Below are 17623 nucleotides of genomic sequence, written 5' to 3'. Positions count from 1 at the left end.
GGTAATATCAGCTTCTTTGCCAAAATGAATTTATAACACTGTGTGAGGCAGAGAACTGCACGTCAGCTCTGGAGCTGTTGTTTAGATTGCTGAGCTAAAAGAACTCAAATCCACACATGAAGGCACTCCAGCATGATCACTGACGAAAGCTTTTCTCGACTAAGCATATAAGGATTTTGTTGTGTGCGCCGCAGTGAATAAGTAAACAGTAACAGAAATGTGACTCTTCATTTTCCCCTATTATGGCTGTGCTACCTCATTCTGAGGACTCCTACCGGGTTTAACGCACTGCATCTGCAACTTTAACTGTCCTATAAAAAAGTACCTGTCCAGACAGGTCACAGCAATTATGTAGATGTTATGAAATATGAATACTGTAACAACAGTCACCAGGCAACTCAGTAACCACCCAACCAACTGGCTATGCATTCAAACCTCAAAGACTATCGCTAGCAGCAGAGGGTGATGGGAATCATTCATTTTGCAGGGGATTGGGTCATTCACAAAATGCTAAATGAAAAGTTAATAGATCACCAAAGAGATTAGAATGCATCCTATTGGGAACATGAATGCAGGGAGCAAATCCATCCAGGACTTGTTGAGACGTTTAACTCACAACCGAAAATGTCAAGCTCATGGTGGCGCTAAAGGAAAACTGGCAATTGATTTAATAGTTGTTGGGATTTTTTCAGTCTGGACTAAAGTGTTGGACCCACTGAGCGCTGTCCCTAGAGCTGTGCCTCCAGTCTGGCATGGTTAGACTATTTCAACAGAAAGCTGTGCAAGGGAATAGCCATACTGGGGTCCCATTATTCTCCCTTTATCTGACCCAGCACTTTCAAAATTTGCGCTTTCATCAAAAAATGTGACCACATGGATTCAGGCCTGGGAGAAAGTAGTCTTCTAAAAATTCAAAAAAGCTGCCATCAAAAAAGCAATGTCAAGAGGAGCACTCAGTGAGCTTTTTACCTGTGCAGCACATTCTGGAGCCAAAATTCAAAGCTATTGCCCTTCTAAACAAGATACAAGTTTAGTGCTTCAGGAGTGTTGGATTAAGTTTCAGCAGGTCCATGTCAACACTGATTTTCCAGTCTTTCACAAGCCCTGTGAGGCTCCTACCTTCCTCTGGTACAGCTCCTCTGGTGTTGTTGACCTCAGGCTGACCAGACGGTAGTTCTTGGTAACAGTGCGGGGGCGCTTGCGTGGCGGGGCGAACCGTTCCATCTCCGTCACATAATACAGGCCCTGCTTGATATAGCCAAAGTAGCGGGCTTTGGCTGAGGACTCTTCGTCTGAGTCAGAGTCTCCTCCGTCATCACCCTCCTCATCCTCACTGGCCCCGCCGCTCAGGTTGCTCTCCAGGCGCCCACGCTTCTGAGCCAGCTTCACCTCACACTGTGGATGATAAAAAAAATATATAGTGTTACGAATGGGACGGGGGTACGCTGAGAGACAGCAAAAGGTAAGAAGGATGGAAGAAGAAGAATTTAAAAGTGAACAAGAGTGAGAAAAAGGTGATCGAAAATAACTTTGAATTATACTGCTAACACACGGCTTGAAATTGATCATAAAACCGCAGTTGTCTTTTTACATAAAAATACATCTGTCTTATTGGCTCATATCATAAAGTGAGGACTGCAAAACAGAAGACGCCCCATTCCCGATGATTGAGGCTGTCAGATTTACAACCTTTGCCCAGAATGACTTTCGGATGCTGAGCGTGGACACTCCTGTGCCAGCAGGAAGTGATGAATGAAAAATGAAGCATTGAATGCAATGCAGCACAGTTTACATCTAGCTGTGCTTTAGCTGGTAAACACACTTAATTTAACACCCTCATGCCACATCAGCAGGCTGTCTAAAACACAAAACAACAGCAAGGTCAAGCTGCTCGATAGAAAATTTAAATCCAAGCTGTCCAAAGTACTTCCTTCAACTTGTCTTGCCCGGCTCTCTAGTTTTGTGATAGCCTCAGTTTGGGGAATATTATTTGCCCATTTTTCATACACATGCAGCGTATATTGTTGTGATGCCTGTCTGTGTTTTAGCTCACTTGAGAAAAATGCTAGCAGAGCCAGGGTTTATGAAACATTTAGCACCTGTAAAAATGTTAAGCACCTTAATCAATGAGGAGCTGAGGCAGCTTCCAAAGTGCTGCATAAATAGACTACCCAAACTCATCGCACACGGGAAGATGCACAAACAATCATCACAAACACACAAGGTCACATTATTCTACGTGTGGATGCATAAGTGCATGCTCAAGGTAATTTCAACACACATTTCAACGCACTCAGACCTTCAGCTGTAGATGCAACTACTCAGGCACCCCACACCCCGCTTCACACTGAAGCAGGATGATGAAACCTTTCCAAAAAGTTGGCAGCTGGCTGATAAAGAAACCCCCCCACCTTCTCTCTCTATGCAATCAGATTAGAAAAAATAAAGACAGACGAAAGGACTGAAATAAAAGAGGAGGGTGATGCGATATCAGGGTCTTTGTTGGGGGATAAAGCAGCAGGGGTACATATTTCATCATCGCACGCCATTATACACACACACATACACATGCCTTTAAACAGCGACGCTAACAAACTGAACAATAACAGATAAAATCCGTCCTTTAGGGAATCATGGCAGCACAAAGGATCCATCACAAGTCAATGCGCACATTTGTGCTGCAAAGACACGATTGATTATATTGTACCACTCACTTTGTTTTCAATCTTTAATAAATAAAACAACTGACATCCCCACAATAGACTGGTAACCTGTCTAGTTTGTTTCCTTTTCTCTCCCAGTGCATGTTGGTTCAGGCTTCCGCCCTGTGTGGCCCTGAACTGAATAGGCAGTATAGAAAATTGATAGCAGGATGAAAAACTATTTTTATTCTATAATATGCCTTTCAAAACCCTGAAGGCCAACATCTATAATGTTTGACTAGAGCTAAGGATGCTTATATGATTCTCACATGCCTAACTATACCTTACAAACTCCCTCTGTTTGTTTACTCTACTTACTATACCACTATGTTTACATTTACCTCCAGGCTGAGGAAGCCTCCATCGTGTGCGGCGGTGACTCGAGGTGAGGGCTCGAACCATTCGCAGGATTTTCCCAGCAGGTTGCGCAGCGTCCTGACGGATGAGACGGTGACGGAGCCAGAGCAGCGGGCCAGAATCAACACGTTGTCACTCCACCAGTTGACATCCACCAGCGGGTAGTACTGCTCCTTATCTGGGACAGGTCGTGGAGAGACGTCAGGGCAGTTTTACAAATGTGGTTACACAACAGAAGAGCGTGGACCAAAGCCAATAGAGATTTGTATTTATTAGCCCCACCTTTTGGGATCATATACTCTTATCCCCATTACATGAGTTGTTTTCCTACTGTAAGCCATATTTACACATGTGGGCATATCTATCACATGTCATGCATGAGATGAAGACTCACACAGATTATTGCTTACACAAGCTGTCACAGCTGTCACCACTACTGGCCCAAAACTGTCAAAAAAAAAAAGGCAAAAGAAATGGAATACACACAGAAACACACACACAAGCGTGGACACTGTGAAGGAGAAAAATATTTGCTAGCCTTGGCATACAATATATGGTTGTATGTCTAAATAACGGTATAATTCAGTGAATAAGACATGTCAAAGATCATTAAATTGTATCCAGCGTGCACTGCAGTGTCAGCAACAAAGTCGGCTCTCTTTAGCCCTTCAGGCCAAACTACCTTTTATTTTCTTCCTCCTCTCCAGCGATGTCTTCCACTCTGGGTTGATCTCCTCAAATCCTGGCTGCAGGGACGACCGAAGGATGGAAGGACCAAAGAAGAAGAAGGGAGGAAGAGAAGAAAAAGGGAGGGGGTGTAGAAATTAATCTTCTAACCCTGTTTACACTTATAGCATACACACACACACACACACACACACTGGAGCTCTGCCAGCTCAGACCAGCAATGAAGCAGAACGTACACACACGCCGCATAAATCATCAAAATATTCTGCAAATATAACTTCTCCCTAAGCCACCTCACTTACTGTCTAATGGGAGCACACACACACACTCATTTCTTGGGACAGAGATTACATTAATACAGTCAGTCAAGCATCTAATATACAAAATATTACCAGCACACAACAACCGCAATGCATGCAGGTTTATTCCACATGAGCAAAATCATGCATGCATACACATAAACACCAGCGGCTTAGAGGTGTACCTGTTGGTCTTGGCTCCACGTGGCCCTCTGTTTGAGGGAGGGGATGTCCCATAGTGACAGACGACCAGAGAAGTGGATGACAGCCAACAGGGTGCCATCGGGGCTCAGACTCATGCGGAATACGCCATCCTGGACATGACAAATGCAGGCACACATTTTTTTTTTGTTTTTATCAATTCTTCCAGATCCTGCACATTAGGCTTTTCATTATAAGTGAGGAGAATGGAAAGAAGAGCTCCATGTTACCTTTTCATCCCCTTGTCTGGAAAAGAATCTAATGCTGGGGATCCTGATGAAACCTCTCTTCTGATTCTACCAGACACAGAGAATGGATGTCAATAGTGTGTGTGTGTTAGATATCGACATGAATAACCTCTGCATGAACATGTGTGTAGCTCTCCTCACCGGATTGACATCGTCCTCATAGCTGGTGACCTGCTTGTAGTGTGGCGAGCCAGAGAGAGTCCTCCAGGCTGTAATGCCACAACAAGAGGCCTTGGACGTACTGTCATCCCCCGACTCACACCCCCCGACGAGCAGCAACCTGAAAAACAAGCACACGCACATAGTCATGGTTACCAGCTCCATGCTTATGCCCTGACAGATCGATTTGCATTGGATAACAAGGACAGCGAATACAGGTGGTCACTGTGGGGTCGTCCTCCAGCCTGGGTTCAAGCCAGGCTGGAGGACGACCCAAGGTATCAGTGAGGATTAACACTACTGAAGTGCCACTTAGCAAAGAAGTGGATTAAAAAGTTTTTCATCAGATAAGACTTCAACAATATCACAATGACCACAGTGATCTATGGGTCTCTCTTTGCAGTGAAAAAGAACAGATGCCACAACGGTCAGAAACTCAGGGGGGAGGTGTGGCTGGAGCAACGCAGTCCAGCTCAACACTGCCCCCTGGTGTACAGAAATTGGACATTTAGTAAGAGCTAAGAGCTGAGGGTGAGTTAGTAAACTGATGGAAAGCTAATTTTTGTGTTAACATGGTGACTCTCATCTGACATAAGCCACCTTTTTCTGTATACTGTGATAATAAGGTTTCATTAAAACAGATGCTAGACTACTTCATCCCTGATGCACATCTGCATTTTTGCATGCAAGTCTAGTGCATTAAGTCTGTCAAAATGAAATGAAAATTAAAAGATCACAATGTCTAACTGTACATCTGGAAACATTTCCAAGTATTTGTTATCCCATCTGTGCACCACATAATTTAAAACTGTTACTGGTAAACACTTCCATAGTGTCTGCTTGAACCTGAACAGGTTATATTCTCATTACTAAACAGTATTTTCAGATTTATGTTCAGCTGTTGAACTCATTCTTTTTATATCCAGCTTCTCACCTTGCCTTTTTTCTTATCTCTATACTATTCTCTCTGTTGCTGACCCAGTTTTCACACAGGGATCATTAAAGTTTCATCTCATCTATCAGTTGGCAAACACTTGACAGTAGCTGCCAAAATCCATTAAGCTGCCAAACCAAGCTTCACCGGCCAAACTAAATCTGGTTTGTGCAGACTGGGGGAGCGTGGTGAAAACAGTGAGGTCACGGGTGTGAGCCAGACATAATTAACCGAAACCTTTAGATGCTACGTGGTGAGGAAGGCCAAGGGCATTTTAGACCGCTATAGTCAATTCCTGCAGGTGTTTTATTCTTGGCCCCATTTCATAATGTAACATATGCCTTTGCAATAATGACTGCATAATAACCTTGTTTTTTCTGCTGTTTCTTTTACCTCTTTTTCAGGTCTTATCATCTGATATTTATAGAACTTTTTTTTGTTCTTGTTTTATAATAATATTTTAACCCTGACATCTGCAAACCAACTTTTTTCATGATAAAATAAAGTTTCAGTTTACGTTAACTGTTGTGCAGCAAATTCCCACTATGGTCTTGCACGGTGATCAATGCAATACATATTTATGAGCATATTGATGACAAGTTGGAGTAAACTCATATTGCCCATGACATCAAATGATGAAAGTCTTTGAAATCAGCCACTTTAAAATTCTGATATTTAAGCTGTACATGGCATCAAGTAGCATCATCAGGAGTGGGTTTAAATTGATTCAGAGGATTTCTAAGGATGTCTGAATATAAATGTATGAACAACACCCTTGATGAAACACTGTTCTAATAGAAGCAGGCTCTGACCGTGGAGGACACAAGAGAAAATAAAACGTCTAAGGCGTGTTGTGTGAATGCTACCAGCATTATTACACTGCCATTGATGGATTAAATAAATAAAATATTGGCCGAATTTTGGCAGAAAACATCATTATTGAAGTCATTATTTCAAATATATTCTACAGTCACTCGAGGTTGATAGGGTGTTGGATTGTCAGCAGTGACTAACTTACCGGTGGCCGGGGTGGTAAATAGCCGAAGTGATGCCATGGGAGTAGTGAGCAGAGAAGCTGAAGCTGTGGTTCTCTTGGAAGTTTTGATTGGTTCCAACACTGAGAAAGGGAAAGGATACTCACATGACAAGTCATCCAAAATTTAACTCTGCTACAAAAACAAATCAAAACATCAACATTCACGTGCATTTACTGGTGCAACAAAGCTTGTTTTTTGGGGGATGATGACAGAGCAATTTAAATCCCAGCTGCAATTAAAATGAGACAATATATATAATCTAATCTAAGAGGGCAATCTAAATTAGATTGGTACTATACAAGATGTTGGGTTGTTCGTGTGGGGATATCTCATTGAGAAAATGTTTCCTTGTGATGTAAACCGTATAGAGAAAAGGAGAAAGGGAGTAGGGAAAAAAGAGCACAAAGGAAAAACCTGAAAGATTCCCACAGTTCCACTGCCTCCAGACGTTTAGGTGTTTATACCACAGTAAAGCAGTTGTGTTTACGCGAACACACACATACACATACAGGAGTGCTGGCACAGAGTGAGAGAGAGAGAAAGGGAGATGACTTACTGTCAAGGCTCAGCTATAATTCTGAAATTCTAATTCAAAGTGTTTGAGCGACAATATTGGAATGCAGTCATATGAAGAGGAAGAGTGAATATAAGCTCCTCCTGAAAATGAACCTTTAAAAAACAAGCCAGCACTTTCAGAGTAAATCTGGTGCAAATGTCTCCCACATCTTAATTACCTCCACGCGCACACACACACACACACACACACACACACCCTGATGGCTTCAAAAGCAGCCAACACCATTTATCCGCCTGTAATAGAAAAATAAAATCAGCATTTTTGCCCGTTCTCGGCAAACATCACACAGGACTGAAGGGAAGTCATAGAGTGCAGGATGTTGTCTGATCGAGATTCAACCCGCAGGCACAACCTTAACCCGTGGCTTGGTGTGACTGCAGCAATCATGCAGAATTAAACGGAAAATCTCTGAAATAATGGCATATCAAATAATGCCATAAGGGAAGCACATATGGAGACTCTTGCAAGTACAAAATCAGACGTCATCATTAATCAAATACTCAAGATGTGTATTTGAATAAGGACTGGTAAGCTATGGAATTGGTATTCAAAGAGACGTATTATCCCACATTTACATATAGACAAGCATTAAGTAGCATCAAATCATACCACAAATAGGCTGCAATGTCCTATAGAGTGTAGAATATACAAAATTGCGTATGAACAGTTAAGAGACCTGAGACCTGGAAGGGTTTGAAATGTCAGTCACCCGCACGCGATGCCTCATGCAGGAGCAACCACTGCTCTGAGACAATGTTGTGGACTTACCTACAGCAATACACAGGACTGACTGTAGAAGAAGAATGCAGGAAAAGCCAAATGTGAGTTTTATAGTGACTGCATGTTTCACTTGTACAGCACGTGTGTAGTTTTCTACTTGCTTCCAGGTTCTTCTGATCTTTTTAAATACTTTAGTGATCTCAATGTTGGTGTGTTTTGAAAGGAGGCAGACAAGGAAATGATTGGTTCAGGGTTCCGAGTTTTTGAAAGGAATGCGCCAGATCTGTCCAGCGGCACAAGAACCATTCGAGAGATTAAAGCAGCTGAAATATCAGTTGATGTGTAACCAGTAAAAGCGGCTGCACTGTCATTTAAAGAGTAAAAGATGAGAGCAGTGGAAATGTCAGTTGACATGTAAGATCTGAAAGAGAGGGTGTATTGTTGTATATAGGTTAGAATATAAACATGCATTTAAATCAGAAGATAATAAAACAGCCCAGGGTGGTTCTGAGTGTCTATGTGAGCTGCCTACCCCAAAAAATATACAATTATTTGTGGTGATTTAATTGGAAATAATGCTGAACACGAGTACCACTGTAGGGGATTTATTCCAGGATATTGTGACTGTGAACCCTATTATTTTTAGGTGCAATAGGGAAGCCGTTCTGTCTCTCACCTAACCAGGTAACTTTTAAGCCCGCCACCGTATGTGATAACGAGCAGCTCAGCAGACCACTGAGCGCTGGCCGTGTATTCCAGGAAGATGAGGCCCGCCACTGCACAACTGAAATCCCCAGGAAAACTCACCACCTGGATCAAGAAGGAGAGATGAGAAAGAAGAGTCAGTGGCGGTGTGAAAGTGATGTAAATAGTAGAAGAAATCAAAAGAAGTAGAGGAATATGTATAATTATCTATCAGTTTGTGGCCCCACCAGGTTTTTACAAGGACAAACAACAAAGATACATCATACCAGCAGCGTTTGTTAAAGAACATAAAAGGACAGAAAAAAGATTAAGAAAGAAAATGATGGGACAGGGAAGGCAGGGAACAAAAGATAAGACAGACAAAGTGAAAGAGAGACAGAAAGTGAGCAAGATGGGGAAGGTAGAGATGATGAGCAAATTTAAAAAATTTTTTCATCCATGCATACTTTCTGTCAAATTGACTTTTTTTTTTATCCTCTTCTCCAGAAATAGCAGCAAGTCACCAGTGTGTGCACTTAACAGTGACAAACAAGAGAAGCAGCACAGCAGAGCGGGGGTTGCTGCTGTAAGTGTGCAGACACACATACTGTAGATACATAACAAAGCAGAGCTGCACTAAAGGAGTGAAGATCACAGACTTCGAGAGATGAGTGCAGCTGGGGAATGTCTGCGCTCATCGTCTCTGACAGGGCGGATGGAGGAATGGAAGGGATGATGGATAGAAATGGAGGAATGATAATATGTAGCACACAGAGGGCATTTAAGTGAGGGGGGGAACGGCAGAATGACTTGGAATGGCAGTGCAAGGATGTCTACTGAGAGACAACATGCAAGGATGAGAGAGATGCTGGAGGAGAAATGGAAAGGAGGATCTGGGGAGCAGCACTCGTGTGAAAAATTAAAAGGGAGGAGATAAGAAAGGGACGCTATGAGTAAAGTGGAAAGAAGAAAGATAAAGTAGGCATGACAGACAATGAGAGAACAGAAGGTGTGACATGGAGACGTTTCCTTCAAAAAGGTGACAGGCAGCTCACAGTGTCTCAAAAATGTGTACTGCACTGAAAGAGCAGAGCATGGCCCAACTATTGTCTGGATCCGAGATTACGGATGTCTGAATTCTCACAACTGTGTCACCTTAAAGTTACAAATACATTCAAATCTGCTTTAGCATATTAATATTGTGTAGTATTTTGTTTTGTTGTTTTTTACACAGAATCTGCCCGTACAGTACTTTCCAATGATAGATTAAGGTGCATCTACACATTCATATTAGATGCAACATATTGTAACTGAACCAATCATCCGAGTAAAATATGGAGATAAAACTAAAAAGGAAGCCAAGTGAATGCTGGGTTTCCATATGCTGAGCCTAATCACTTAAAATTAGTATCAATGCATGCAAAAGAAAAAGAAAAATGTTAAAGATAGCTTGGAGGGGGAAAGAGGCTGTTTGATGACGTCAAAGAGGAGGGGCTGTCATGGTTACCGGCGGGATGACAAAGAGTTCGCTGCCTATGAGGTCGAAAAGGCGCACAGTGCCAGTGCTGTCGGCGTAGGCTAGCAGGGTGCAGTCGTAGCTCCATGCCACCCTCCGCCACTGGGGGTTCGGGTCCTTAGGTACTGTGGCAGAAAAAAACAAAAGGCATGAGCGCTCAGAGAAACAGAGAAAGAAAGACAGAGATTCAGGGAGCTAAGGATTTCTTATTGAGCCAGATGAGAAAACTCTGAGAATAATCCCTGGTGTTCCGTGGTGTGCCGATGATGAATACAGATGGAAGAAGGAGGATTAAGCTAATGCCATACATCAACACAGTGTGTCTAAGGACCTATCCAATTCATCTGTGAAAGATAGCTAGAGTAATACATCTCAATAATTGTCTCTCAAAGACGCACACGCACATTTTTCCGGGCACGATGACAGGGGGAGAAAGGTGGAGGGAGTAAAAAGTGAGGCGGGGAGAAAGTGGGAGGAGAACGGAGATCATAAATCCAGCTTTTATTGAAGTATAGGCTACTGTTTTACCAATCTGCTGGCTCAGCAGTGCTGTGAGTGTAACCATATCGCTGTTATGAAGCACATCCCTGCCTGCTGGCACTTTCTCAAGGCTTTGCTGTCATACTTCCCTCTGATAGAGGAGCTGGGGCAGTCTGGCAGCCTCTGTTCCCGAATCTTTTCTGAATACCCGATTATCTTATGACACATTTAACGGCATGTGGGGTAAATTGGGTATGACTTTTCTTGTACAAACTCAAATGTTGGGTACAAGAAAGCTGAGAATATTCAAGCACTACGTACTATTAGATACTACCTTTAGCACAGACTTAGATTTCTGCATTGGAGAACAGTGTGAAACACAATATGCCACCACGGGTGCTGTGTCTGCTAAGCAATAAAGTTATGAAAAGGAAGTTATGTTTTTGTTGATATCACATAACGGCGCTATTGGCGTTTATTGTATTGAATTTCTTGGCTGAGGAATGCTGCTGCAACCCCTGGTGGGCAATACTGCAAACGAATGGAGGCGTCGGATATTGTATGACTAGAATTTTAAATGAAGAACGGAGGGAGGAAGTGGGAGGCAAGACAGACAAAGAGAGAGAGAGGGGGAATGAGAGCGAGAAACAATGAATCCGGGCACCCACTGAGAGAAATAATAGCTCCCCAAATTTTAAGGCCTAAGTATCAGAGAGCACCTCGGGAAGTAGGCGATTTAACACACCTTTGAGACTCTCAGCTGAGGAGGAGCAGACAAGAACATGCAGCCATTATGAGAGCCATAGGTACCAAGCGTCTCCTCTGTTCTCTTTTTGTTCTTTTGCTTCGTATTTCAATCTCTTTTCTATTTCACTCTCACACTGCCTCCACTCCTATCTCTCGCTCCCATTATGAATTGTATACAGTATGTTGTTCTGCGGCTGAGAGGGCTCCATTTCCACATAGATGGCTTTTTTGGGAGCTGGAAAATTGGATGCTACTGTCCTGATATTTTCTTTTTCATTCTTTTTCTCTCCCAGCGATGGCGGGGGCAGACGTTGGGTAGAATTACACCCAACGACCCTTCTATCTAAAGCCTTGCAGATGCATTTATCAGAGCTCAACACTTATGAATTATGTACGGGGGTGGGAGACAACTCCACCGTAACAGGACCAGACAGGGAGGGAGGGGCGAGGGGAGAAAAAGACAGAGAGTGATACACAGGTGTGGATGCACCGTCGCGTTCACGCACGAGGGATGCAGGCGCACAGGCGCACGCGCAAGCAATAGTGGCAGTACTGCGCGCACGCTCCTCCATTAAAAGCAAATGCCATTGAAGGCAGGATCACAGCAAAATCCATTAGGACAAATCTCCGTGAAATGAAATGAAGTAAAAGTAAAATGAAAAGGAGAGTTGAAATGGAATGAAAAAGAGGAGGGAGGCTGGGGTTTACACGGGCCCAGGGGCTACTGTTATCCACACTATGAACCATTAGAACAACGGCCCACAATGACGGCCAGCCAGAGCAGAACAAATATAGTGTAAGAGAGAGAGTCAGAGAAGGGGTGGCAAAGATGACAATGAGAAAAAAAAAGAAAGATTGTAAGAAAAGGAGAAGGAAGAAACCCACACAAGTTTCATTCTGGGCTTTTTACTGAGTTCTTGCTTTGTTCTTCTGGATTCATTTGGAGCTGTGTGTATGTGCAGAAAATGTGAATAAAAAACAGAAATTCAGAGAGAAAACACCCTTGTATTTTTGTCTTTAAAGTGATCCACTATCCTGTAAGTAGACTTTGTGTGATAATGGCTTCTTTCAAATGATTCTGATGAGTTTGTTTTTGAAAGAAACCTGGTAAAAGATGCTGCAGTCTAGTTGTTGCTTTCAGCCAATTAATCTAGTGTGCAAACGATTGGATCTGTGGGGGAGGCCGCAGGGCATTAGTGTACATTGCTGTTTTTCTTTTTTATGCTACCACTGTGGGGTGTCAAAAGTCGCTCTAAAGTGTTATGGTTATGTGTTATTACCTTATAAAGCTGTTATGGTGACCATGTTAGCTAACATTTACACATTTGGCAGACACACGGCAACAGTAGCATTCATTTGGAGTCATGTTTCTGTCCATCTGATGAATGTCCAATAATAACTCAAACCTTTAGTCCTGTTTTTGGTGTCTAGCCACTCGTGAGGTAAATATCTGGCTCTTTAGTGGCTACGTGCTCCACTATGTTCACTAGCTAGTTGCTAACTTCTACTGTTTGGTGCTGGGCAGGCGGTGTACAGTGGGTTTATCAAAGCTTTTCACTGAAAATAGCTGCCAGCCACAGCTAGAAACGGGGTTGACGTGAGCGGTGAGAGTTAACAAACAATTAAGTTGAGGGCCTTAAAACCAAAACAATATGCTGAAAGACACTTCAATACTCAGCAGAGATAAGGGGAACTGCAGAGTTGGGTGATAATTTTCTGGGGGTGCATCACTACAAACAACCCCTTTTACATTACACATAGAGATTTTATCCATTGCTAGTATACATATATTGATTAGTGCAGCTACATCAATAAGATAGATGTCAATAGACGTTAAGTGTATTTAACTTTGTTTTGTATCATTCAAAACTTCTCAACTTGCAGACAGTTTGGCGCTTGCCATGTTAAGAACAATTAAAACCAACACAGTAGGCCATTTTAATAACTAACCAAACAATCAAGGCTATTTATTTTTATTAGCCACTAAGAAGCTGCGTTTAATGAGTGGCAGTGTAGAGCATTAGGGTGATTATCTGTGTTGCTGTTCACAATCTCTCTCACAAATTCCAATTAGCCACCATGGTCGATGTTTTCTTTGAAACAAACTCAAAGCAGATGTGTACAAACACAGGCATGTGTGCTCAGACACACGCACAACTATAGACACTGTAAATTCAGACTACAGGTTAATCAACATCAGAACACATACAGCCTATGAATTCATTAAAAAGGAAACAGTCAAATGTGAGCTGGACGAAACACAAATCTCAGATGTGTCCAAAATCAGTCCATTGTTCACTTAATAAATAGTCCCCAAATACCTGCGAGTTAACATTTTAGTGAGCGGTGTATTGAGATTTCCGACACTTATCATCATCATTTCACATAATCACAGGTGTAGTGTCGCATACCTCTAATTTACCCATCTATAAAATGTGACACATTGCATTGTGAGATTGTTTGCAGACACATAAATACCATGGACACCAAATTTTGAGAATTTAGACACAGATGGGGGCCAGAAAATATAGCACACTATATAGTAAACAGGGTATGATTTCAGACACAGCCTTTGTCTCTCTTCTCTTTTATGCTACAGTTTTTATTTAACAAATGAGAATCTGACTGAGACTTCTCGGTCTGATGTCATGTTTGACATAGTTCATTGCACCCATCATATGCCATTTGAACATTGCACTGAATACTGACCCTAAATGGGTTCTATTTGTATTGTGACAATAATTTCAGCCATATTGACCAGCCCTGATTTTAGTACAAATGTCTTGTATTGTATGATGTCTTTTATTCTATTCTCTTCTCACACAGAGACAATCCTTTTGAACCGCCAGCTGTACAGTCGGACACACTCCATAACTCTCCTAGATCAACATGAAGGGCTACATGCACACTCACATTACACTGGCTATACCACACAACAGTAACCAGTACATTCACAAAGAAAATGGGGTGTTTAGTAATATGAGCTATGGTGATTTGATGTCATTTGCCGTGAACTACAGTATGTGATTAATAAAACATGGGGTCTTACCCTGGCACTTCCCAATGACTGAGCCAAAGTCATCTCTCACAGACCTAAGGAGCAAACACACACACACACACACACACACACACAGAATGAGAGGGGCAAGAAAAGTTGCACTGCACAACAAGGGTACACGCACCCAAGCCTTATATGACCTGGTATAAGGTGGGGTATAATAGCCACTGATAGCCAACTGAAGTAGCTCAATGGATCAAGCAGACAGGGCCTTGAGAGTAGGCAGTGTTTAGATAGACTCTTAACAAAGCTCAATGGATAAGGCCTTGAGCTGACTTAACACCCACTCGCACCGACTAATGCCATAAAGCAAGGCCATAAAACACTTTGTGATTAAACAACAGTGGTGTGAACAAAGGACACAGAAGAAACCCACAGTATCAAGCTGAGGCGTAAGGAGAGAGACTTGATTGTGTCAGGTCAACAACGACCACAACTACACGATTAAGAGTGTACTGAACAACGGGGATATTATATGTTTTACATATTGATATGTGCATGAAAATGACTTACAATTACATAAAGTGTCAAGAGGGAAACAGTCTTTGGATTTTCCTCCTTAGCCTCTGGAGAGCAAGACATATTTGTATACCTGGTCCGCTGCTATTGATTTTCATTTCAATTTTGCTCCATTTAAGGCATTACAGTGTGTCAATAGAGCACATTGCTGAGTGAGTGCATTTTCTCTGTGTAAGGGGGAAATTGAATCGTGTCTGAAAATAATTACAACCACCCAAAATGAGCACAAACACACTCATGCATATGTATGCTTTGGTCTCTTTCTCTATCCCTCACACACAGGCTCACGCAAAGGAATGAAAACATTTAGGGAGCACTGGTAATTTCAAATAGTTAGCGTTAATTTTACATTGCCTGAAGTACCGAATAGGTGCCACAAAAGGTAAGCTAAACTGACACCCGTATTTCTACTATGACTGATTATATTATTACTGATTGTATTGATGCTTAAAGAAAAGATCTTCATTCTTTAGATACAAGCCAAGACTGCAGCTCTTATTAAAGACAGTTGTGATAAATCACCCCATTAATTAAAGGGCTCTCTATCACTCGAACACACAGACAGAGTGCCTCAAACAGCGGGATAGAGTTCAATAATTACCTAATCTCCACACACTGGTCCTGAACCACTGCCAGCAGTTTGCCATTACTGCGGAGAAAACAAGAGAACAGTAGGGAATGAAAACAAGAAAAAAGAAATAAGAGAGAAAACAAAGAGAGCAGAAGGTGAGAGCGATGAACAAATGTCATTATCTCTGATTTTTTTTTTAAAAAGTGGGAGATGAACTGAAGACCACCTAGGGTGATAAAGGAAGATAACACACATTTACAGGCAATGAAGAAAAGAGTGGTTTTGTGTGTGTGTGAGACTGTGTCTAGCAGGGCAGTCTGGATGGAAAAGAGATAAATACTGGAATACGAGCCAACGTTGGATGGCTTAAAGAGAGGAGAAACAATAATAACTGGGGGCATTAAAAAGAGCAAAGATTCATTCAGGGGGAAATGAACTGAAGCGCCGACCATAGATTTAGGGCAGACAGGAAAGCAAATGGAAGGACATCAGCACTCAACATAATGGACATCCACTGCATCATTTTGACCACCGCAGCTTCACACTGTCTTACATGGCTGAATCGATAGCCAATTAAAAACCACCTTTCTACTTGGTTTGTCTGTTGTAATGAGTACAATTAAATGATTGGTTTAAGGGATACACAAAAGGAAGAGAAAACCAGAAAGGGGGGAAGGCTTAGTGCATGAACATAGTAGCAACATTCAGGTATCGATCACAAAGAGAGCGTGTGTGTGTGTGTGTGTGTGTGTGTGTGTGTGTGTGAGCGTGTGTGTGCCGTGTACCTTGCAAGCACCAGCTGCCAGTTGATCTGCTTGTTGGCTTGGCGGACAAGACCAGGAGGCAGAGACGAGCTGGAGGGGCTGAGGTTTGCAGAGTCAAACAAACAAAACAATTAAACAATTACAGAACAGATTGAAAATGTTAATGAACTGCTAAACACACTGTATTCACAAAGCGTCTCATCTCACGTCCAGGCGTCCCTCTAAATGAGGCTAAAGAATAAGAATAAGAAGTGTTCACAAAGAGAGGTAACCAGTCTGTCAGTACATAAGAGTGTCAACAGGAACTGTGTTTGATTCAATCTGAATTAAACAATTTAATGTAATAAACATTTAAATTAAATTTTAATAAAATTAGTTAACATTTAATTAAACTTAAATGAAGATTAGACTTAATGAATTTTTCATGTTACTTTGGTTTAATGTACACTTAATGAACTGTCAAACAAATGTGGATCTCCAGAGCACATTTCTGGTTTTTATTTTCACCGACAGCTGGGATGTTTTAAGTTCATCTGCACTTTAAATTGCAGTTTCCAAGTAGTGGAATTCTTCCTCGACATCAAAACATGTTTTAAAAAGCTTATTATTATTGAATTTTGTATTGTACTGTTTTGAGCTACAACTACGCCAGAAGCTTCTGCTCTTCTACTGTCAACAAATAAAAACATCACAACATGTGGAGGGCAGTCTGCCTACTCCAGTTATATTAAATAAAATTCCTGAGCCTCTCTCATCCACATAAAGAGAACGAGAGCTGAGAGACAAACATGGCTAGAGGAACTCTTAAATATTTAATGAGGTTATTGATGGGGCTAGCTAACCACCCACTGAGAGGATAAGCAGGCCTTGGTTCTAGACAGAACAGAATCCACTGCAGGCCACAGCTAGACATATGTTAATACGTTCCAACAGATACTGAGCAGTAAGAGCAGGGTGAACGAGGTCAGTGCCTTCCGATTTGCACTGCTTAAAGTGTAGTCCCACTATCATCTATTACAAATACTTACACATAAACTTTAATATGAGTAGGGGAAAAATTCAAGACACCCAAATCTAAGCTTAAACATCGTTATTCAATGCCTTCTTATAATGTCATATTTCATACAGCAGAGTTTTTCAAAGCGGGAGGCGGGTCTTTCCAGGGGATGCTCAGTAAAGGGAAGTGAAAATATATTACATTAGTTATAAAAATTGGATCACAAATAGCCGAAAAGTGTGAGTTGGTTAAAGAGATGGTTCAGAGATACTGTTTTTCCCCACTTTCCCAGAGTCAGAAACTAATAAATGCCATAGGACCAGGGACGGCTGGTATATATGGGCTAACAGGGCTAAGTCCTCCCTA

General features: G+C 41.9%; 1 protein-coding gene across 1 annotated transcript in view; it reads right to left on the bottom strand.

The window, feature by feature from the left end:
- nbas (NBAS subunit of NRZ tethering complex) overlaps window positions 1-17623 on the bottom strand; it is a 138189-nt gene that overhangs the window by 118350 nt on the left and 2216 nt on the right. The window contains exons 4-15 of the mRNA XM_035679126.1: window positions 16282-16359; window positions 15527-15574; window positions 14398-14441; window positions 10113-10246; window positions 8598-8731; window positions 6606-6704; window positions 4636-4774; window positions 4477-4542; window positions 4231-4359; window positions 3742-3805; window positions 3044-3237; window positions 1120-1395 (exon numbers count right to left, since the gene is read on the bottom strand). Coding sequence (XP_035535019.1) covers window positions 1120-1395; window positions 3044-3237; window positions 3742-3805; window positions 4231-4359; window positions 4477-4542; window positions 4636-4774; window positions 6606-6704; window positions 8598-8731; window positions 10113-10246; window positions 14398-14441; window positions 15527-15574; window positions 16282-16359 — 1405 coding nt within the window. The remainder of the gene's footprint in view (window positions 1-1119; window positions 1396-3043; window positions 3238-3741; window positions 3806-4230; window positions 4360-4476; window positions 4543-4635; window positions 4775-6605; window positions 6705-8597; window positions 8732-10112; window positions 10247-14397; window positions 14442-15526; window positions 15575-16281; window positions 16360-17623) is intronic.

The sequence above is a fragment of the Morone saxatilis genome, unplaced genomic scaffold (genome assembly GCF_004916995.1).
Source record: "Morone saxatilis isolate NCDOM2014 unplaced genomic scaffold, NCSU_SB_2.0 Contig7, whole genome shotgun sequence".
Classification (NCBI taxonomy): domain Eukaryota; kingdom Metazoa; phylum Chordata; class Actinopteri; family Moronidae; genus Morone; species Morone saxatilis.
Note: the sequence above shows the minus strand (reverse complement) of the source record. Positions and strands in the feature narration are given on the sequence as shown.